General features: G+C 30.9%; 3 protein-coding genes across 10 annotated transcripts in view; 2 read left to right on the top strand and 1 right to left on the bottom strand.

The window, feature by feature from the left end:
• LOC118070375 (uncharacterized) overlaps window positions 1-23,755 on the bottom strand; it is a 97,895-nt gene that overhangs the window by 73,916 nt on the left and 224 nt on the right. The window lies entirely within an intron of this gene.
• LOC118070378 (uncharacterized) lies at window positions 219-5,185 on the top strand. Of its 2 annotated transcripts, XM_035088952.1 has the most exons (7): window positions 219-978; window positions 1,064-1,648; window positions 1,733-1,926; window positions 3,004-4,020; window positions 4,086-4,181; window positions 4,265-4,491; window positions 4,575-5,185. In XM_035088952.1, exons 3-4 carry the CDS (start codon window positions 1,839-1,841, stop codon window positions 3,942-3,944), a joined length of 1,029 nt encoding a protein of 342 aa, XP_034944843.1. In that variant the 5' UTR covers window positions 219-978; window positions 1,064-1,648; window positions 1,733-1,838; the 3' UTR covers window positions 3,945-4,020; window positions 4,086-4,181; window positions 4,265-4,491; window positions 4,575-5,185. The 2 variants fall into 2 exon arrangements, with proteins under 2 accessions (XP_034944843.1, XP_034944842.1); XM_035088951.1 differs by having other exon boundaries at window positions 1,064-1,926.
• Window positions 6,804-23,755, top strand: part of Smn (survival motor neuron) — a 48,934-nt gene continuing 31,982 nt past the window's right edge. For 2 of the 7 annotated variants that reach the window (XR_004690758.1, XR_004690759.1), the window contains exons 1-4: window positions 6,804-7,179; window positions 7,453-7,470; window positions 18,211-18,241; window positions 18,431-18,595. Coding sequence is in view for 1 of the 7 variants with exons in the window: in XM_035088953.1 (XP_034944844.1) it covers window positions 7,130-7,179; window positions 7,453-7,470; window positions 18,211-18,241; window positions 18,431-18,595 (264 nt within the window). In the remaining 6 variants the exon portion in view is untranslated. The remainder of the gene's footprint in view (window positions 7,180-7,452; window positions 7,471-18,210; window positions 18,242-18,430; window positions 18,596-23,755) is intronic. The other 5 variants (XM_035088953.1, XR_004690760.1, XR_004690762.1 and 2 more) reach the window with 5 other exon arrangements.

Raw genomic sequence — 23,755 nt, forward strand, 5'->3', positions numbered from 1 at the left:
CATTTGCTTTGTTTACGTTTAGATATCATAAGCTTCCGGCTTGGTAACAGAGGGTGGGGTATATAATGTGCTTGCTCGTCAACTGTTCAAACTCGCAATCTTCTCTAAAAAATAAGACGGAGATAGATATATACATTCTCTGCTCTGTCTTGCTCGGAACAGATTATTCTGAAATTTGTGAATTTCTTGGTGCCCTAAGGCTCCCTTTTTGTAGTGCATCCCTGAAAATTATTATTTTTCGAACGATTTCCCTGTTACCTACTCAATTTCAATTGATATCGAGCTTCGGCCTTTAGCCGCACAACGCGAGGGCGTTAAGTCAACTCCGGGAAACTTTCTGACTTTAAGCCCAGCCTTAAAATGTGGCAACGTTGCTCAGATCTACATACATTACTTCGAAACACATGTTGGAATAACCTAAATATTCGGCGAGTATCAGATGTAAGCTTTCGTGTTTCTTTTTTTACAAAGCATTACATATATTACAATACATTCAATTCATGCGTCTCATGGCCGAAAAAAGGTCAATTTATTTATAAAAGAAAAAAAAAATGGCGTGATAATATATTTCAAGTGTAAGCAAAACGAAATTTGCCGACTCAGAAGATGTCCAATGTAATGAGAATAGTAGTGAAGTAGTAAATTATATTGTAAGTGGTGTCAATGATCAATTGAATTGTCAGTTAAAATTGATAGATTACGAATGTAATGAAGAAGAAACTGCAAAAAAAGTCATTTATTTAAAATTCAATGAACGTCGTATCGTTGAATTAGATGATCTTGCCGATGATCTTTGGTGTATTTCGTGTAATGTACCATCTTTGCGTCATGTGATAGAAGAAAGAAGAGCAGGATTAGGCAGTCATTTAATTGTGGAGTGCTGGAAGTGCAAAATTTACTATAATGTCATAACAAATAAATATAAAATGGATGAATTTGGCAATAAAAAATATGACATAAATGGTAAATTAGCATTAGGTGAGGGTTATTATTCAATACATTATTCACAGCCATGTAGTTTGACGTGAATTTTTAGGAAAAATATTAACTTTAAATATTATAGGTTCAGTTGGGCTGGAATAGAAGAAACACATGTTAATTCGTTTCTTACAGCATTGAATATTTCACCGATTTCTTCTGGACTGTTAAAACGTCATGAACGTACTTTACTGAAAGCGTTCTGATGAAATCAGCAACTGATGATTATTTTAGATTATTTTAGAAAACATATCAATCTTGAGATAGAGATGTCAAAAGCTGCAAATTCTCAACTTTGCTCTAGGTATGTTTTCGTCTTTTTGTATATGGTACTACGTGATGCATGTATTTTATCTTACAAGATCAACATAACTTTTGTATACTTTTGTATTATGATTTTTGATGTGATCGCTTGATGAGGACTAATATGAATGTTTTTCTCTAAATGTTTTTGAAATTATAGAAATACCATTTCTACATAATACTTTACATTTTTTAGCTTTCACAGGCAAACCATCGTTTATGAAGATGCATTAGGATACATTTATGACTTCTTGGGACTCATCAGTTCTTTATCGTCGCACATATCTCTTTTTTTTAGGTTTCTTGCTACACTTGCAGTCAACTGGACTCCAACTGCTGCCCAAGTTATTTAAAAATTAAATTTCACGTAATATTTTTTAGATGTAGTTAATTTCTGTTATATCTAACATAATTTAACGCTTTTCTCTTCCCTTTCTATCTTTTATCATAGCAATCTTGCTTCCACTACTTCTCCACCTGCTTCTTGCACTGATCTATCTATTTCTACTTCACAAAATACTTCATCTATCGATTGACCTAACAATATTGATGCTTCTATGCCTCAAGCTATGTATCCTTTAAAAGTTTCATTAGATGCAGCTTTCCATAAACGAGGAACAGGACGATCATACAATAGTTTATCAGGTACATTTCTTGAACTGCTACTTAAATCATAATATTTAACTTCCCAGTAGGAAGTTATAGTAATGGGTCCGATTTTGCGAATCGCTAATTTTGACATATATCCACGTTTTAAGGTCCCCAGAGTTGAATACGATAGTTTTTACGTGGACGTCTGTGTGTGCATATGTGCGTTCGGAATTATTTTTCGCCTCGATTATCTCGAGAACAAAAAATGATATCGACGTGGGACCAACTGCATTCGACGCGTAATTACGTAACTTAGAACTGATTAGATTTTTAGCAAAATCGGTCCAACCATTTTTTATGTAGAATAAAAAAACTGAAAAAATAGTGAACTACCTAAATTCTGCAATTTATAAATTATACCATTTTTTAGACGGAATTTCGAGATCTTTTGAAAAATATGAATATCAAATGTTTAGAATAATTGTACAGAAATATGATGACAGTATTTCATAGAAAAAAAAATTTTTAAAAAACGAAATCAGCAATAAAAAAATTTAAAACTTGTGTTGGGATGGAGAAAATAGCGTTGAGGATAATAAAATAGTCAATGATTATTGTTAATAATAAGAAATTGTGTTCATAACGATTGAATATTGTTAATAACAAATGATTATCGATCATAATAATATTTGAATAAAAAATTTTTTAATTGTTATAAACAATAAAAATAGGGACCCTTTCTATATATATGAGTACTTTTAACGCATAATCTTTTCGTTTACTAAAAAAATGTTACCAACCGTATGCCATACATGAAAACATACTTTTTTCGTGTATAACAATGAAATTGGTTGTAAATAATGAAAAAAAGGATCTATGAGGTACATTCGAATTCTTCTAACGCAAAATTTTTTCTTTTACTGAAATGAAGTAACTAACCATATCAAATGAATAAAAACAGACTCATTTCATTTATAACAATTCCATTTGTTATAAAGAATGGAAACGGGTTCTATTCAAATTGTTTTTTTATTTTTTCGACTGGGAAGTTGGTCGTGTGGACCTTTCGGGTCGCACCCAGACCACTGCAGAGCACTGATATTTTTTATTTAATATTGTCAATATTTACAGCTCATTCGTCAATGTATGGACATTATTCCAAAAAATTAATGGGTGTTGCAATTAACACTAGCAGATGTTCTTTTTGTGAGCATGATCATCCACTGTCGGATCATTATTGTAAACGAAATTGGGCTGGTAGTGCAAAAGCTATGGAACCAGATATGGCAATTCAGTTAATAGTCCATAATCGTTTACTTCAGGAACAAAATGCATATGTTTCTGTCCTAATTGGCGATGACGATTCATCTACACTAGCTGCTGTCAAGAGAAACTCCAACTATGTTATTGGAAAGTGGTCTGATTTAAATCATGCTACAAAAGGATTTACAAGTGCTCTATATTCAATGAAAGTTCTTCGATCTCTGATAACTTACTTCAGTCAACGTTTTTCAACAGCGATTAAAAGAAATAAAGATAATAGTGAAAATGTTCGAGCAGCGTCGCTAAATGTTGTAAACCATGCCTATGGTGAACACGGCAAATGTGATGACGAATGTCCTTATCGTAATATTAAAGGAAATTATGCGCATTTAAGTATTCTAAACAAGAAACCTCTCGCAGATGTAGAATTGCGAGTTTTTTTAGCACAACTTTTCGTAAGATATGCAAACGTTGCTGAAAAACTTGCTCCGTGTGGCTCGACTCAAATTAACGAGTCATTTAATAACTGTATGAGTTCAAAAAATGCCAAATCTCGACATTATGCAGCATCATCATCATTACATTTGAGGGTTCTAGCAGCAGCTGGCCAAAATTGTGTTGGTACACAATACGTCATAGACGTCTATAATAAATGGAATTATTCTCCTGAAACTGAAACAAAACGATACCGTGAAGCAAAAGATAGAAAGCGAAAAGCTAAATCAGAAGAAATGAAGACAGTGGCATTTAAAAGACGTAGGCTGTTTAATAAGAAAAAACGGGTTGCTAATGATGCACGATTTGCTTAAAAAGAAGGTATATGTTATGAAACTAATTGTGCAATGGACTGTGTAGCTGAATTAGTTGTAGACGACGTATGTTCAGGTATGCTTAATGTTATATTTTTCTTTGTACAACAATAAGAGATGTATGTTACATTTTTGTTACAGATACTCCGCATGATTATCAAAACTCTGAAATTATTATTTTTGATTTAGAAGCTACAGACAGATCACCAAATACAGCTGACATATGTCAGGCATAGTGTAAAAATCGAGTGTATATAAGTTAAATGTAGAATAATTACATACCATGGTATTAGAACTTTGTTTGTTTCGTTTTTATTTAGATAGCAGCATTTCATGACAATGCCCAGTTCAATATCTATGTTATGCCAACAAAAAAAATATCAAAAAGAGCTTCTGACATCACTGGATTAGTTGTTTTCGAAAATGAATTGTTTTTAAGGAATGGAAAATTGGATTCGAAACCAGCAAAAGAAGCATTTATTCTATTTCTACAATATTTGGAAAGCTTCCAAAAACAAATCATCTTTATAGCTCATAATGGTTTTAAGTAAGTGTATAACTGAATCAATATAGCAGTCTATGAACCAAATTGTTCTTCTAAATATCTCAATTTCAATTTTGTTTGTACAGTTACGATATGCATCTTATTCTACGTCAAATGAACATCTACGCGTTAGTGGAGCGCTTCGAAAAAGTTGTCCTTGGATTTGCTGACTCTTTGATAATATTCAAAAATGAACTTCCTGGAAGAAAAAAAGAAAAGAAAAAATTTAATCAGACTATTCTTGCTGCCGACTATTTGGGTTTAATTGATGCACAAAGTGCTCATAATGCACAATATGATGTGAAAGTTTTATATAATTTAATGAAAACTATAAAAGTAACTTCTGATACAGTAATAAGTCAAGCTATAGGAGTCGATCAATTTATGAAAAAAAAAAACAGACTGCTGAGATGAAAATCAGAAAAGTTGAATTGAAAGTTTTAGATGAGTATGTGAGTCCTCAAATTCTTGGGAAAATAAGTGCAGCGAACAGTAGTTTAAAGACATTAGGAGAAACTTTTTCAAAATTCGGTGAACATGGAATAGAAATGCTCATAAAAGAAGATATTGGCGGTCGATCTCGAGTTACCAAAACTAAAAGAATAATAGATTGTATATTATCCGATTTCAAAAAGACAGTAACGAATAAGGAAGAGTAAATTTGTAGTTTTTTTTAAAGATTATTGTATTTGTTAAAAACATGAAATATATTTTATTATTTTAATAAATATTAATGATTGAAAACTAATCTAAATTAATGTGTTATATATTTTCATAATTTTTTTTATGTAATTACGAATTTTTTACTTGTATATATTACTTATTTTATTGTATCGTTTTATAGTACAAACACATTCTTCATCCGTTTTTATACATACCCGCAAATGTGAAGCAACGTTGCCACATGTTTGATCTTCGTTACCGACTGTAACGTCACTTTTCATCAAATATCAATGTTTCATAAACTTTGAAGATTTTATTATGTATAATTATAAATATCTCGTGTGAACTATCGTTGACTACCCTGTGTAAAAGTTTTAATTGAAACTAAAACGTTTTCTCTTGATGTTACAATTGTTTTCAAGTGAATACATAATTACGAAATACTTTGATTTGTGCATTTAATTTTTCTTCCAATGTGTTCGAAGGGATAAACTTTTTTTCAAAAATTAATTTTTTTTCTCAAATTTCAACGTTGAACCTAATTTTTTTTCGGATTGGCTTTGTATTGCTTTGAACTGTTATATATTTCAAATTCAAGCTTCTATCTATTTTTTTTTAACATTAGCAGAACCTCCTTAATGTTTCCATGCGACGTATAATAACTTTCTTTGGAGTTTTTGGGTCATTATCTGAAATCACAATTAAGTAATGTATGGACAAGTTTTATAAAAATATATTTTAATTGTAGTACAACCGATTTATCTGAATTATTGCTGTTTCTTATCAATTTATATTGGAATTATAATTAATATTATCTATATAAAAAAAAGTTGTATGCGTAAAAAGATTAATAAGTGTATGACATTGTTAAATTTTCTTATTTTACATACCCGATTTTTCAGTGCAATCAGATGATCTTCTGTATTTTCATCCCCTTTGCCCTCGATCACGTTTATGATATGTTGAATTCTTCGTTTTTTGGAATTGTTCTGATTACTTTCTGTAACAAACTTTCTGTTTAATCACTAATTTGGTAACTTATTCATTTCCGTATCAGCGATTTATTTGAAATTAAAGCTTAGATACGACATAAATACCTTTATAAAGACTGAACTACATATGGATATTATTTCCTAGGTTGTAGCAAGTTTCTGCTTACAAACATCTAATCAAAAATTTAAAAAAAAATGTGATGACCTCACCTTTCAAATGATTAGCATAATAAATTTTATATTCAGTGACACCTTCTACCAATAAAAAATCATCATCTTCAACTTCAACACCACATCTTTCTGAATTTTGATCGTACGTTAAACTGTTAGCTCCAGAAAAGTAGGTTGTAATAGTTTTTATTGAAATTTTTTTCTTTAATATTCAACTTCAAAGAATTGTTTTTATCATACCCTTTTATTGAATTCATTGTTCATTTTTTAATTAGAAATATCACTGACAAAAAATTTCATTTTTGTTGGTTAAGTTTTCAACGCCGGCATTCTGTTTTGATATAACGTTATTATGATGTGATGCCATTTTGTCCCTATTCTAAATTCACAAGTGTACAAGTCCAAATTGAACTAGTGGATTTTTTACTTGTGACTGGTACAATTGTGCTCAAGTATGTAATACACATGTTGGAAATAAACTTGTGTGGCGCCACTTTCTTACAAGTTGACGATTAGCCAACCTGGCTTCCGTATATATATACTATTGGAGACGAAAGTTACGTTTCCCCCGAATGTATAATAATATAAAATAATATATAATATAAGTACGCCGTCCTAAACTTTCTGCCTTTAGCCTAACCATAAGTAAAATAAAATAACATTTTTCGGTTAGATCATTGTAATCTGTGAATATTATCAAGCGGAAAATTTTATTGAATATTTTTTTACGACGAAACTATGACCCTTCACCAAAATCAGTCTTGTGTCTAATATTTTCGCAAAAGTATCAATTGAAATCTCATTTGCAATGAGTAATGAAACTGTACTGTTTTTTCGAGGAAATAACGAGGGAACACATCGAGAGGTATTTTGAATTTTTTATGACAAACAATTAAAATACCCTGAAGAATTTGTTTTTCGTTCAATGCACATAAAGATCGTCTGGTCGTTCCAATAAACTTATAGTAAAATACATTTCAAACTACATTTATCGTGTCATTATCTGACATCAATAATAATTTAGATTATATATTGTAGAAGTATTACATTCGAGAAGAACATCAAAAAAATGCTTCTCAATTTATGATCCTTGACTAATTTTTTTTATTAAATTTGTTTTTTTTACTGTTTATTTCAGATATCATCGTTGTTTATGGTATTCTTTTATTTAATGATGAGTTCAATAGAAGAAAAAGTGATAAATATATAAAAAAGTCTCGAATATGAATTAAATTAATATGTCAACAGTTTCTCGGCTCTCTGATGCTTAACAACATCATATAGCATATTTTCAATATCATTTTATTAATTCATATTTTAGTACTGTGTAAATTCATGTATTTTGGTAATTACGTAAAAAGAGCGAACTTTTGTAGCCAAATCTACGTCAGACATTCATAAGTCCGATAAAAGATTCGGCGCAGACTCTAAAATATGATTAATACACGTCTGCTTCATTTTTTACGAACAGACGTTCGTAAAAAATGGAGCAGACGTGTTGCAGAATTCCACGTAAGGAGACATATGTAAGTCAAACGAAAGCATCATACGTTGTTGCTGTGTAAGATTCTTATAGCAGAAGTACAACAGTTGCTTACGATCGCCCCTCCATCATTAAATCAAGCCAGAGATGCTCAATTTCTTTTTTTTTGCAACACTAAAGCGCTGCGTCATGGCTGCTACGGGAACTAAAAAAACCAACTCTGCTTAGATGGCACTCGTGTATACAAATAAATGTTTTCGTAATATTCTTAAAATGGCGGTAATATATAAATTTAAAAATTAAAATACTTCCTCGGCTGCACAGTAAAGCATACTCCGCAGTCATTTATGTTTTTTTTCTATATAAAAAAAAGCAAATATTTTCAGTTTTTGAGAATTAATTTTTTAAATTAAATACTAATTTTTTTCGAGATTATATCATGCATTATGAGAATATTAAAGAAGTGAAATTGACATATTTTTAACAATGCATAAATTTACAAGTATTGTACGAACATATTTAAAATTTATGGCTGAATTATTTTTTGGTACAATGATTATCGTTCAATCACAGGGATTGTTGCATCTAAAACAGTAATTCTAAAACATGAGCAGTAAATTGCACAAAAATAGTGTAAAAAGAAGAAAAATCTAATAACAAATATAAAGTATTTCAAAACGTATCACAAAATATCACATCTTTAATTATGACACAATGGAAACAGAAAAGACTGATTCATTTTTGAAAGAATATCAAGTATTGAAGAAAAAATATTATTATTATGTTTGCAATCTCATAATGGTTAATGAAGGTAAAGTGTTATCATTCATTTCAATTTTAATCATTGATTGCTTTAAAAGGGACGGATTAACATTTAAATGTAATGTGAAAAAGATACATGTTTTCACTGATTATTTAAATTTTATAGATAAGGACAAGTTTTGAATTTGTTAAACTCAGTAGTTAAATTATAATCACAATCTTTTTTATTTCCATTGTAATTTGTAAGTTAAAACACAGCTGAAGATGACTCAATTTATAATTTTTTGTATTCATTTCGTCCTACAAATTCTAATATCGAAACCTCACCTCCATAATCTATAGATTCATTCGAAAAATAGTAATATAGAAAGATGAATACTATTAAAAACATAAACGTAAGAACGAAGCTCAGCAGAAAGAAATAGATGACTATAATCGTCATCCGTTAGCAAATGAAATGTTTCACTTAAAAATGTCATACGATTTGAATCGTGAATACCAGAGATCTCACATATAGAACATGGATTAGCAGATGTATGGCCACAATGATTTAATACGAATGCCCGTACTGGTGCATCATTAATAAAAACACGTAATTGAACATTAATTAATTTGCCGTTTCAAATTATACCGTTGTTATTTTTAATTTGCAGAAAATCAGCAACGAAATATTTAAAAAATCGAATATGTTACATGATTATTCTTTACCGCAACTATTTCAGGACAATTAATTTTATTATTAGCACTAGAGATACCATAGCTATTTGCATCATTCTCGAAAGTATTATAAGACTTATTAACGGTTTCATATATTTCTGTGCTGTTTGAATGTGAGCTCGATTTTTGGTCATATTGACGACACTGACTACCTCAGTGGAAAATAAAACGCTTCTAGAATGGACGTTTGTCCAGACAATGTTAACGTGAGTGAATCATCCATGACTGGTGCTTATTGGAAAGTGCATAATACTCTTATACTTTTCTACATAAGATTTTAAACACAAGTGTCCGCAATTATCTGTACTGTAATCTTGGTGTTTTTCATGATTGTACAATATTTTATCAACATTAAGATATTTTATAAGCTCATGTGGTGGCTGTGAATTGCCAAAACTGTCATAATATAGAACTTTATTAACATGTTTTTTATATGCCACCTAATGTGTTCCATGTCCAACTTTATCGTCGAGATTAATAATTGCTGATTCATTTTTGACAAATGCCTATCGGAAGCATTATCATCCCGACAAAAGTATCCGAGTAAATAAGAATTTAAAAAAATTCACCGACATAATCAGTAAATATATACCAAAAAGTGGGAAAAGTTTACCACGGTATATGATTAAACGTAAACAAAATCATCCTATCGATTATATTTATTGGGCTGATCCCAATGAACTTGTAGAATCGACTTCATTTATTTATTGCATCTGAAACTGCTGGAAATTTCAGTCATAATAACGAAATTTTATCAATTTTAGAGAAATTACAGGATGCTGAAATTACTTATTAATCTGATGTATTCTACACAGCTACTCATTCTTTGAAAAACTTTAAAAGTGAGAGGTTTAAAAATGAGTGTTGACGTTTTTGAATGACAGTTAGCGAAAGATATTGTGAAAAATGCTGTTCGTAGGCCTCCTGGTGAAGGATTCAAATTAACTGCGGATCAACAGTTTGACATAGATCATAAGAGATTGTGTAGTCTCGCTGAACCAGTAGATTTGAATGAATACAACATCATTAGGACTAATTGAAAAAAAGATTACAAATTTAGAATTTTTTATTGAAATAGAATGACGTCTGTTACGCGAAACTGTAGCAAATTCGAGGAAAATCATTGAAGAAAATAGAGAAAGAATCAAAATTATTGATGTTCAAGTAGAGCAGCATATTGAATTATTACAAGAACGTCGTAAACGTCTGAATGAAGAATTGAATGAAACAATTGAACTACATGAGTCAGATCGATTATGTTTACTGAAAAAGGCAAATCGTAAACAAGCTGAAACTATTAAACAATTGGAAGAAAATATTTAAAAATATCTTGTTCAGCAGCATCATGAACAAGGAGAAAAAAATAATAACTAAAGAGCTACATAGACCGGTCAGGAGGAATTATCAACGACGACATGTTGATATACCTGGTCTTGATGAAACTTGGCAAGCTGATCTAGTTGACATGAAAGCATATAAAACTTATAATAAAGGTTATCAGTATTTATTGACTGTTATTGATGTTTTCTCAAAATACGCTTCGGCTGTGCCCACAAAATCTAAAAATGGTAAAGACGTCGCTCATGCAATGAAATCTATTCGATCACAAAAAAGAGTGCCAAAATTTTCGCATGTTGATAGAGGAAAAGAATTTTACAATAAAGAATTTGAAGCACATATGAAACAATATAATATTAAAATGTATTCCACATTTAGTAATCTTAAGGCATCTATATGTGAACGATTTAATCGCACGTTAAAAGTCAAATGTGGAAACAATTTACGTTGCGAGGTAATTACCAGTGGATAGACATCTTACCAAAATTGATGACATCATATAACAATGGTAAACATAGAACCATCAAAATTAATCCGATTGATGTTACTTCAGCCAATAAGAAACAATTACGTTATACTATCTACAATAATAAACTTGAAGTTCAACAAATAATGGAAAAGACGAAATTTAAGATTGGTAACAAAGTGCGCATAAGTAAATACAAACATGTATTTGAGAAGGGATACACTCGTAATTGCACAACTGAAATCTTTAATGTAAGCCAAGTATTGAACACTAATCCAGTAACCCAAAAGCTTGTCGACTATTAAGATCAACCGATTAAAGGAGGTTTTTATCAAAAAGAATTGACTAAGGTTCAAAATCTTAATATTTATTTGGTGGAAAAAGTTCTGAAAAAGTGTGGTAATCGAGCTTTTGTCAAGTGGCTAGGATTTGATAAAACGCACAATAGCTGGATTAACATAAAAGATTTATAATGTCTCTAACTAATGAGTTTGAAACAATGACTGCCAAAATGGCTTTAGCTGAAGAGCTAGAAGCAATGGCTGACAAAATGTATAGTGATGCTCACAAATTACCACGTTATACAAAAGATAAAGCTGCTAACATTAAATAAATACCTTCAACTCATAAAGAACAACAAAAAATTAATAAGGAGAAAGAAAAAATTAAACATCTTGATATAATTATTAAACGAATGTTGAAAGAAATTAAAAAAATAAAATAAGACTATTAAGGATGACCATGATTTTGTCATATTATTTGTAAGAGATGAATTTAAAAATACAAACAAATGTGTACATTTTGGCTTTTAGACCAATGAATTCCGTTATTATTTCACCTTTATTTTTATCTTCTGTAAGACCTACAATTTTTCTATTAACTAATGGAATATTAAAACAGTTATTTGGTGGATGGTCTGAGGTGTCAAATTTATGTATATTATCTTATGATGCAATCATAAATATCAATATTGAGAAATTGATAAATAAAAATATCTATATCTGTGTATAAGAATTTTACCGGATTGTCTGTGAATTGTCATTTAATAAAATTGTGAAGGAAATCATAAATAAACATTTTTGAAAGATCTAAAATTACAAATCTTACATATATCGACTTATTAAAATATATATTTTTTCGCTCCATTTTTATTATTACCATGTCATTGTTCAAAATTATACTATGGTAGAATTTTGGAGAGGCAATGAGATTTTTTGCACGATACCGACCTTCCCACTGTGTAACTAACTTTACATCTTTATATTTATTCAGTAAACACTGAATATAACAGCAATATAACACAAAGGTAACAATATGTAACAAGTTATATAACGAAACGTTACATGTATGTTATATGACTGTAATATATTGTCAAAGTAACAAGCTTATATTGCAGATGTCACACCCATGTGACGTTGTAGCTATAAAACGTAGTTATCTAATGGCAATATAATTGGCGTCACATGCATGTTGTATCCATGTTATATAACACTGTAATACAAGTAGTATACATTGTTTGTTATTTAATGTTATGTTTCTATGATATAGCACTGTAATCTCTATGTTACATTACATTCGTTATGCAACTGTCATTTAAATATTACATGATATATTTTTACTAATGTTAGGTAACATTTGTTGCATACGTGCAATGGTCTTGTAATATAACATCGTCACATCGATGTTACATACGTTCTTTGTATTGACGGCATATTGTAGAGATGTAACATTACAAAATTCTAGTTATAGTTGCTTTTCTTTTCAATGTGTAGATAAATTGAGATCGATAGCAGATCAGGGTAATTGTTTCTACGCTATAAGGATATTTTACAGTTCAAGAACTATTTGTGTACCTAAATTGTCAGAGAATTTCTCGTTCACTTCATTATTGGCTATGTGTATTTAATACTCAGAAAATGAGGATTTTTTTATCAATTTGTTTAACCTAATATATTTACAAAATGTTTTGTAATCTCAAAAGTGAATAAATCTCAATTAAAAATTAAAAAAAGACATTATATATAATAATTATTACATAATAACTGAAATGAACTATAATTCATACAATTATTCTCATTTTTCTATATATTTATACATGTAACTAACATATATGTTTATATGGGCCTATTTGCAATTTGGGAATTAAGTATCGGAATAGCCTAGTGGGTAAAAACGTAGGTTTAAGTTGCGTGCGAGCAGGCGGTCGTAAGTTCGAATCCCCCGAAATAGGAAAAATTCATTTCACTAAAGAAATCAAATTACATTTAAAAAATAATAGAATCGTAAACAAAAGCAATGAAATTCAATAAAAATACATTGCTGACAATTTTTTTTTCAATTTAAACAATATCAATGTTGATAAAAGTGTTATGTAACCATAATATTACTGTAATATCACAAAGTTATAAAACAATGTTATATAATTAAGGTGGAAATAGTAACATCTATGTTACTTCTATTGTACGTAACTGTAATAAAATATGTAACAAAAACTATGTCAAGGATATATAACTACAATATAGCAGTGTTTACTGGATCTTACTTAAATTCGAAACGACACAATGTAGTAATAGTATTCGTGGTTGGAAATCTTCTCTCTCTCTTCTCTCAATTAGAATGTTTTTTTGTAGCTTTTTTCAGCTTATTCCTAACATTTTTAATTTCAGGATCATTGAATATTAATTTAAGGAGGCTTCGGTCTCCCACATTTATTAAATTCTGTATAAAAGAACCGGACCTCTATCTTATTATTTTACATTTGATCGATCTGGAAACAGTAAGCCAAGTTTTCTATAATAAATCTTGATATTTGCTTGTCTCTATACTATATTTAAATTTCTCGTCTTCAACCAGTTTAACAGAAATTTCTCTCAGATAAGTGCAACCATATCTTCTAATACAGGTAAAAAAAGCTCTGGTTGTGGCCATGTAAGCAACGATATTTTCAAAATTTCATCCTTTAACTCTACAAAGTCTCTCAGCTCTACATAAATTTTTAATCTTTTCGAGAATAGTAATTGCTTTTGATTGTCAGTCATTTGATTCAATAAATCGAAAAAATTGTGACTTAAAATAGCAAGGCAAATGGATTTTACTATGTCTTCATCTATTTTCTTATCAGTAAGCCTGTGCCAAAAATATTTTGTGGCAAGAAAATAACGTTGTTGTATTGATAATCGCAACATATTGTATTCTGTTGTTGTTTTGTTTTTCAATATCTTATAAAAATAAGCAGTTTATCATTTTAGCAATATTCCCAGTATGATAGTATATGTTGTTCAAATTTGTTGTATACTTCACCACTGTAATAATTATTTTGCAGATCATTTGGCATTTCATTCTATAATTTATCAATGTATTCTTCTAATGCAAATTTAAATGCGAGATTGTAGGTTCTGATAACTTCAAAATTAGGATTATTGAACAAAAACTTTAATGTAATGACTTCATCCACATTGCCAAATGATGTCCAGAATCTTTTCTCAGTATAATTTATTGTTTCTCCATATTTATAATTGATGTGCTGACTCTCAGGAATCTGTGCTTGGCTCACTCCGCGGACGATTCAATTGTCATTATAGATGGAAATTCTAGAGAAACCCTTGAGGCCAAAGGGCAGACAGTCGTTGACACAATACTCACTTGGTGCAAGAATGCCAAGCTCGAGTTATCAAAAACAAAAACAGATACAATCTTTATGAAACGAGAGACTAAATTTAGAGGCAAGAGGAACTACAGGGATAAAAACAATCCCAACGATCGGAAACGTAAATCACACCTCGAAAGAAAGATAGGCATGAATGTAAACTGCCGAAAATCACTATAGAGGGTAATAAAATTACTATTTAATAGAATGAGACGCCTTTCGTGAATGCGTTGGGGATTCATTTATCACACTTGTCTAACACAGAAAAGACAAGAAGGCGTGTATAGTACTAACTTGTATTTTTTAAAGAAAAAGAAACAGAGTTTGCAATACAAAAAAAAAAGACCCCTTTTTACATGTCATAGATGTTTACTAAATATAAAACAGGTGCGCCAAAAAGCTAGCTCCAAAAACGTCATAATCTGGGAATCACTGCTGCTAATTCCTGGCGCGTAATACGAATTGTAAATTTTAGCAGATAGAAAATAGAAAATTTCTAAGTCGTATTATCCTATTCAGTTAGTCAGTTTTTCATTCAAATATCTACTATCATTTCCTATAGAATTGCTAATTACCTTTTAGAATCATGATAATCCTATTTAGTTGTTTGAATTGGAAAGTTCTGAATTCTGTAGGTTTTACGATTACCATTTATATACCTCTTCGGATTTGCATAATCTTATTAGACTTCCTGCGGGTAGTAAAAATTTCTCAACTTTTCCTATTCAAATTCTGGAAAAATGCATAGGATTTATTCTTTTTCAATAGAAGTGTTTGAAATGGCTAGGGGTACGGCATGAGACTTTTAATTTCAATTTACGTATTCCAACAACGTTCAGACAAGAGAGAAAGAGAATATGTTCAGTGCTGCGTTTTCGGAGATAGTAGAGCACCGCTGCATTGGTTCTTCTGTGAGAGGTCAAAGGTTGCGTTCCAGCGAAGTACCTTGCGTACTACCTGTTACCTCCACCGCTACTTCTCCACTGAAATGGCATGTAAATCTTATACCAAAGCGTAAAGGATGTTCCGAAGGATATTCAGGATCAATAGAGTGCAGTGATTATTTATCGCTTCTACGTTATTTATCACCTATAAGTATTTCAACTAATATAAATAATCGCATTGATCACCCAAGCATTTAAGTTAACCTTACAGTACCAATTTACAGTGTAATTAAATGGTAAATACTGGGTTTGAAGGGATTTCTAACAGTGTTTCCCGATGGATTAAAAAACTCAATTATCACGATTTACAATTATAGTTAGCCGTGCATTACCCATGTGCCCTTACTACAATTGAATATGATGACAAGCTTACCCTGAGGTTGTCCTCATGGTTCTATAGAATCTCCTCAACCCAGTCAATGGAACCCCAATCCGGCTCCAGGTCCTTCAAGGACTTCGAAGATGTCCTATCCTCAGGATTTCTTCTTCTACTGACTCAAGCTCCTGGTTGCCATGACCCGTAACGTTGTTGGCAGCCTCTTTGACCGTGACTTGCTCTTCCACGACTATTTCTCTCTCAACCAACTTTTTGGTAGTAAAGTATAAGTACCGAGGAGCGCAGTTTTGAGTTCGATTCGTTTCGAGTGTCAAATAAATGATTCCAACGCTGAGGACGGAACTGTATCAGATTGTGAATCAGAAGACTCGTTTGAGTTTCAGAATATTTTTGAAAAGGGAGAGAATAAATTTAAGTCAAATAAATCTAATATTGTTATCACCAAAGAGATGTTTCAATATCTGACTTGGTCTAAGGTTCTCTATCGACGGCCTAACATTTTTCTCCCCATCGAATAATTAGATGACTCGAGATCTCTCCTGCCAACTCATTTTCGCCAATTAGACAACTCTAATTAATTCCTAGACGTATATATCCCTTCTCGAAGGGCCGACTCAAAGTCAGAACAGTTACACCGTATGAAATTGTTTTTGGTAAAATTGCTAGAGTACCGTCGAGTGAACTTTTACACGATTTAGATTGCTTACCCACGTATAATAATTATATTGGTAATTTAGTAGATAGAATGACTGAGTTAAGAAAATTAGCTTATAGTAATTTAGTCAATGCAAAAATAAAGTCAAAAAAATATTATGATAAGAAAGCTAATCCTATAGTTTTAAAAACAGAAGATTACGTTTATTTATCCAAAGGTCCAAAACCGGGAAAGTTAGGAGATCACTTAAAAGGACCTTATGAAGTTTTACAATCAAAGATCCCTGTACTCCTTCCCTATCTATTGGCTGCGAAGCTAGGGCAAAAACGGAGAACTATACGTTTGTTTCTTTTATTGCAAATAATTCGATAAATTAATTGTACTTCAAGACATGACATTTAGTTCCCGCACCTATTAAAACATAATTATTTTTATGTTTTAATAGGTGCGGGATACTTTCATGACGTTGGATGCTGAAAGTTTTTCGAATATTTCCGAATTAGTTCATCTAACTCCTTTTGTATAGTTCACCGTACTACTCCTTCTACCCAACTACTTACAAGTAGTTGACGCAACTACATTCTTTCCAACTATCATGGATAGTTGCTTCAACCAGTTTTCTGATTGCAGCAACTATTTTTCAGTTACCGCAACTACAAATATTAGTTGCCATAACTAGTCTTCCGTTTTTAATGTAGATACATGGCTGAACTTTCTCGATTTTTCTCAGTGCACAATTGATAATTTTTACTAGAGATAGTATTCTGCTTCAACTGATCAAATCATTATTGTTAGTATGCATTATACATGATGATTCAATTTGTAGTTATTTAAATATAATTAGCAGATTCCCGTGACTTCGTCCGCGATGGTATTGAATGAAATCAATCCATTAGAATTGAAAATAGACGAGAAAAACCTGAATTTCATTATGAGATGCAATTTCTGTTCGTTGACAACGATTCAATTGTTTAGAAAGAAGACTCTGTTATTATTTATGTTGCGAAGTCAGGAACTTACTGAAAAGAAAAAAAAAGGTCCAGTTAGAAGAACTTGGTATATTGCATTGCTCCAGATTTTAATTATTAATAGCAAAATCGACTGTTATAAAATTAAGAGTTTTTTTTCTGTTACGTTAACCAATCAGTGATTCGTATTCAGTTAAAGACAAAATTGTCCCTGTGAAAGACTTAAGCATATTGTAAAGGTTCCATTTTACATCGTTTATGATAGATTCAATTGTTACAAACAATGCACGTCAACCAAAAGTAGCCAATAATTTTCCCCACAATGCTCTCTACATATCTACAAAATTTAGTCGCAATCAGATTAGCCGTTTTGAAGATTTCTTCATAACATTATTTCAGTAAAAGAAAAAATTACGCTTTGGAAACATTAAAACATATTGAACAGATCCCGTTTTCCATTGTTTCTAACAAATTTAATTGTTATAAACAATTTAAAAGCAAAAAAACTAGCCTATAACTTTCCCGAATATGCTCCTCTCTCCATGATAACCTCAAGGCAGTTTCAGGTATCGACTTTTAGTGGACTACTTCCTCAGCCAATTGATGGAACGGTAAGGGAAAATGAGGCGAACAATCTCTACAATAAAACGTCGAGTTACATGGCTTTTAATAAATATTTTTATGAAATTAGTGACTAAAGTAGTAACTGTTTATTTCAACATTATGCTGTATGAAAATTACAAAATTATTGTTTAAGTAGTCACAGCTCAGAGAAATTAAAAATATTTCATTATTCGCAGGGTTTGAATGCTAATGATGTTTGGGATGATTCTGTTTTAATCAAAGCATATGATAAAGCTGTAAGCTTGGCAAAGGAAGAAGTTGCAAAACGACTTAGTATAAACACTAATCATACTAATCAGTATGATCAGAAAAAGTATTATCCGGCGAGTGCAACAGAAAAGGTACTAGAAAATTGTTTTATTTTTTCAACGTTTGAGTTTCAACATAGGAACTAACTGTAATTCTTTCGAATCGTTTCAGATATTTTCATGTTATTTAAAATTTTTGAATCTTATTACAAAATTTTTAATTCAAATACTGTTGTGAACCCCAATTTCCTGTGCAACACTTTTTCATAATTTGAGGTCATATTCTTTCTATTATAAATCTCATGAGCAATTTAAATGACGGTCAATATCTCCAGAAAATTCTTTGAACTATAACGAATACACGTTGACTGGCTGTTAAGATCAATTAATTATAAATTTTACATTGTGCAAAAATATTTTTTTCATTCTGTAATTAAATAGAAAACAACTGATAGTAATGACTACCAACATGATCATTAACATATAAAAAGAAGACAAATCGATTACTAGCACAGTAACGAACATAAATGGTGTGTGATTTTACATAGGAGAGTATAGGGAAAACGAATGTATAACCTTCATAAATTAAACAGCATTTATGTCCGGTACTGTAAAAGCATTATTAAATAGAAGTATTATCATGTGTAAGTATCACTTTTTTATGTACTACTTCTATAGTTGACTTATTCATCAGTTATCGTCTGGTTGTTAGAGGAGCGAGCTCACTCTGATTAAACATTCCGCTAATATCCTATAAAGAAAAATTTATTAGAGTAAATCGGAAAATTGTATTAGAAATATCAAACTTTTCATATGTACAAGATAGTTTCTTGTAAATTCTTCTAAAACAAGTGATATTTCTGATGCAATTTTCCGATTTATTCCTATAACTTTAGAAGAATCTATAACCACGTTTTGTATTACTTTCTCATTCACACAACTGAATAAAATTATGATGATTTTAAATGGTAGTTAGCAATTCTATTGGAAACGAAGAGTTTCCGTAGGAAATGGAAGGAAATACTCAAATAGGATGAAAAATGCATATTAGTACACAATCAACAATTGTGATTACCTAATATTCCAAATATTTCTAATAGGAAAGATACATTTATAGTCAATGTGCAAACTGTCTAAAAATAGAAGAGAACCATTCTCTGATATTCATACATATCAAGTGATAACAACAACTGTTTGTACTGAAGGGGGCGTTCGGATTAACAGTAGTTTTCAGGGTACGAAAAGTTGTTTCTCTTATTTGTTTTTGATTTTAAAATCCGTTGTGATTTTAACCGGGAGTGGCGGTTCTTCGCAGTTTACCGTGCGAGGAATTGAATATGGAAGGGGAAAAGGAAAGAATTAAGATTTGACTTCAATAAAGCAAATTTATACTTACCATGAAAATAGAGCTTAGAATGGAAGAAACTATTATGCTTACTCTTCTTCTTTGATGGTTCTCAATAAGGCCCGGAAAGGTTGAAAAAATGGTAGACAAATACCAATAAACACTGAGGGTTAGTTTTGAAGACTCTTATTTATTCTTATATAAGATATTCTTTTACTTGACTTATAACTTGTATTTTGAAGGTAAATTTCGAATTCTGATTATTAAAAAATGGTTACAATTCTTAATTTAACGATTCGCAAAAACCTGAATATACAATTCACTTTACTTAGTTCAATAATGTTAAGTTCACAATGTGACACTTTGCACTTGGACTCGATCATAAATTTATTATTTGTATGTAGTTATTAGTTAATTTCAATACTACGATTTTCCCCCGTTTCCTGCTCTTTAAGCTACGATACTCGGTATGTTGGAGGTTAGACTTGCCACATTCCGAACTATGAATATTTTCGAATTACCCATAAATAATTAAAAACTCATTTTGCATTCGGTTACAAATTCATATTGACGTCTGCTGTCACTAAAAACAACCAAATGAACAAAATCGGTTAATGTTCAACAGACTTTAAAATTAGGCTGTTTTTTAAAGCATATTGACTGGACTATGCCCTACAATACCCTTTACATTTTTGCAAAATTGATTGATTCTTACTAAATAGTATAGGACCATTTTTGGTCTTCCAATAGACCTGTAACTTTCCTGTTAATCTTTATAAATTGTATATTAGAATTTGTCAGAAATTATGAGTTTTGTCGATTTTTTTATCAGGGTAGTTATCGACGCAATGATCTTAGTTAATATTCATAATATTAGAAAATATAATTCAAGATCATATTGTTTTATATATTCTTATAGTCTAGTAGCCGTGTGAATTTATCGTGCATTAACTATAGAATAATAATAAAAACATTTTGGTTAGATATTCTTGTAGAGGATGATTAGAAGAGTATTTGTGCAAATTTTCATTACTCGGAAACAATAATTACTATTTGTAAAATATTCGATATTTTTAAATTTCTACACTGTCAGTTGAAGATGGCAGTACTTCACGGTTACTCCAGTAACTGCTGCTGCCTGTAGTTCACAAACTCGAAACTCTGGCGTCACGAGCTCTCTTCCCGCCTGTACAGTGCACGCGTCCGGACGTTTGTTCTCACTCGCACACAGTTTTTTCGTGAATTTTGTGTTAATTAGTGGTTTACTAACTCCACTCAACCTCCCAGTGCATCAAGACATCTGCAACACTCATCCAACTCTATAAAATCATAAGCTTGCACTCTAACAGCACTGGGAAAATCATTTTTCTGGTTCCCACGCCGACAAGCGTGCAACAGATACTCGCGTCAGTTTTAGTGAATACACGACAGTTGATCACGAATCAATAATATTCGAATCAACTGCACTGAAACGCATTCAAATTCATTGTGGGTGCTTTACGACCACCCACACACTCCATGTTGTCTTCGACTTCATCCAAGTGTGGCCAAAATTCATTAATTCATCGTGTGACGTCACATCAAAGCTCATACGTACTCTTCACATATACAACGCTCACACTCACGCATTCCAAGAATCCATCACGTGGACCTGCGACACTCAACACTCTCTAAAGACAATACTCAATGGCTATTACCGTAATCTAACATTCTTGTGCTACAGTGACTATCTAAATACATTAGTTGTGATTGTGATATTACAGTATTTTCACCTAGTGCCTAAGTATAGAAATATAGACATAAAGAAAACAATCACGCCTGCTTATTGACTTAATTCGGCACCCATCTCCAACATCCTGAGCTCTCTTTAATTTAATTTCATATGAACTAATTAAGTCTTTGTACTTGAAAATACAACATATTCAACACCTCGAATTTTTACACTATTGTTTATTGAGTGTCAAAGTTTGGCAAATTGCGTTTTCCACCTTTCATCGCTTACGGCGTGCAAAAAATCAAGCATTTTAGGTGCTCCGGCAGTAATTATAAAAAAGAGAGAACATAAATCAGTTACAGCCGGTTTGTAATAATGACCAAGTAACTGTAAAAAAATATATTGAAGAAAAAAAATTGTTAATAACGAAAAAATTGTTTAAAAAACAATTAAAAAAATTTTATAATTTTCCCGGAGGCATCGATAGGAAGAGCATCCTTTATTATTGAAAAATAATTTGTTTAATAACCATAATTGTTATTGGAACTATTTTTTTTATAAACAATTGAAAATTAACAGACTGAAAATAAACTTTTAATAAATTCAAAATTCTGTTTTTATCCATAACGAATGCTAAAAACAATTTTTAAAAAATTGTTTTATATTCTTCACGTGAAAATATGAAACTTTGCTGCACATAATTTTTATATTAAAAAATAATTCACCCCCAAAAATAAGGGTAAAAGAATCCAAAAACAACATTCGGATTTCTTTCGGTATTAAAAACGAAATGTTTTAAAAAACTGAGATCACCATTTTATAGAGCGGGAAAAATCCTATCTGCTCCTAAATTGGCTATGAAATGTGCCTATAAACAGAAAAAAATATAAGGGTGCGAAGTTCACGAATTTTTGTACTGTTTGGGTCTTTACGAATTTCTTTTCACGCAATTAATCGTCTTTCTATTTCTATTGCCTTTTCTAAGGCCTCGGTGACGTTGTCACATCGAGACATTCGTTGATCTATATCATTTCTTAATTTTTGAACAGAACATTGAGCTACGGCTTTATCAGTATTATCTTTATAGATTTGAATTTCACTCGATTCTGATATTTTTGTTAAATCACTGATGCCTGAATCAATAAACTTAAAACTTTTAGGTCTAGCGGGCGGAACTAAACCTTCAGGATATAGTGGATCACCGGTATTTCCCAACGAATAACCTTTTTTATTATTATCAGATGATCCAGAGTTATCAGACATTTAAACTATTACTATATAGAAAATCATTGCAATTCCGGATGAGCCCCCAAAAATTGTTATGTAATTTTGCTCTTTAAAGATGTCAATATGTAAACCATATGCTGACTCTTAGAGACTTCAAGTTCCTCTTTTAAGTCCTAGCCTTCCAAGTAATAGACAGGGATGAGGGGATCTTTGATAGAGAAAGTGAAAATGTGTGATTTATATAAAAACCATAATAAAATTTATTGAAAAATTATTATAATAATTTAATCGTTACCAACAGATGATTTCTTTTACTCTGTTCAAGATGAATTACAATTAACTGGTCCTTAGTCGATGCTCTAGTCAGCGCAATTATTCACTTTTACTCGCGAGTTACTTTAAATAATTTGACGATCAAATAAACTTCATACGAAAATTTACAAACTTTGAAATATTATCAATACAATATTCAAGACAAATTAAGACTTACGATTTCAAGAGATGTTACACGACGATTTAATCTCGATCTTACTTTTCCCACAACTGACTGATGTATCAAACTTTACGTATTTTTTTAGTCGAATGTGACATAATTAGAAGTCCCTTGCTTCAGGCGCACACAAGTCCCTTCGCATGGTCTTTCCTTTTTTGGAAAGCTAATGCTCTTTTTACGTCACGTAGTCTTTTTTTAAAATTTTATTGCTTTTTGCCATGTGGGTTTTCCAAATAAAATATCAAAAAAATGATTTTCTCAATCCCTTCTATTTTAAAGAGATCTTTGGAAAACTCAAAAAATAACTTGAGTAATAATCGTTAACCTCAATCCTTGAGTTTTATTGTTATTCATTTTGAGCTTTTAATCAGAATTTAAAATCTAAATCAGATTTATTTATATGTTGAAAATATTTCTATTGAAAAAATGAGAATTTAGTTATTTATTTATCTGTCTCAAATTAAGCTTAGAAGG

This window comes from Chelonus insularis, unplaced genomic scaffold (genome assembly GCF_013357705.1).
Source record: "Chelonus insularis isolate UGA/USDA-ARS -01 unplaced genomic scaffold, ASM1335770v1 contig_57_pilon, whole genome shotgun sequence".
In the NCBI taxonomy this organism is placed as follows: domain Eukaryota; kingdom Metazoa; phylum Arthropoda; class Insecta; order Hymenoptera; family Braconidae; genus Chelonus; species Chelonus insularis.

Coding starts and splice junctions, on each gene's coding strand:
- LOC118070378 (XM_035088951.1), top strand. CDS start 1,839: ATGCCTCAAGCTATGTATCCTTTAAAAGTTTCATTAGATGCAGCTTTC. Junction 1,927..3,003: donor ATCATACAATAGTTTATCAG/GTACATTTCTTG, acceptor CAATATTTACAG/CTCATTCGTCAATGTATGGA.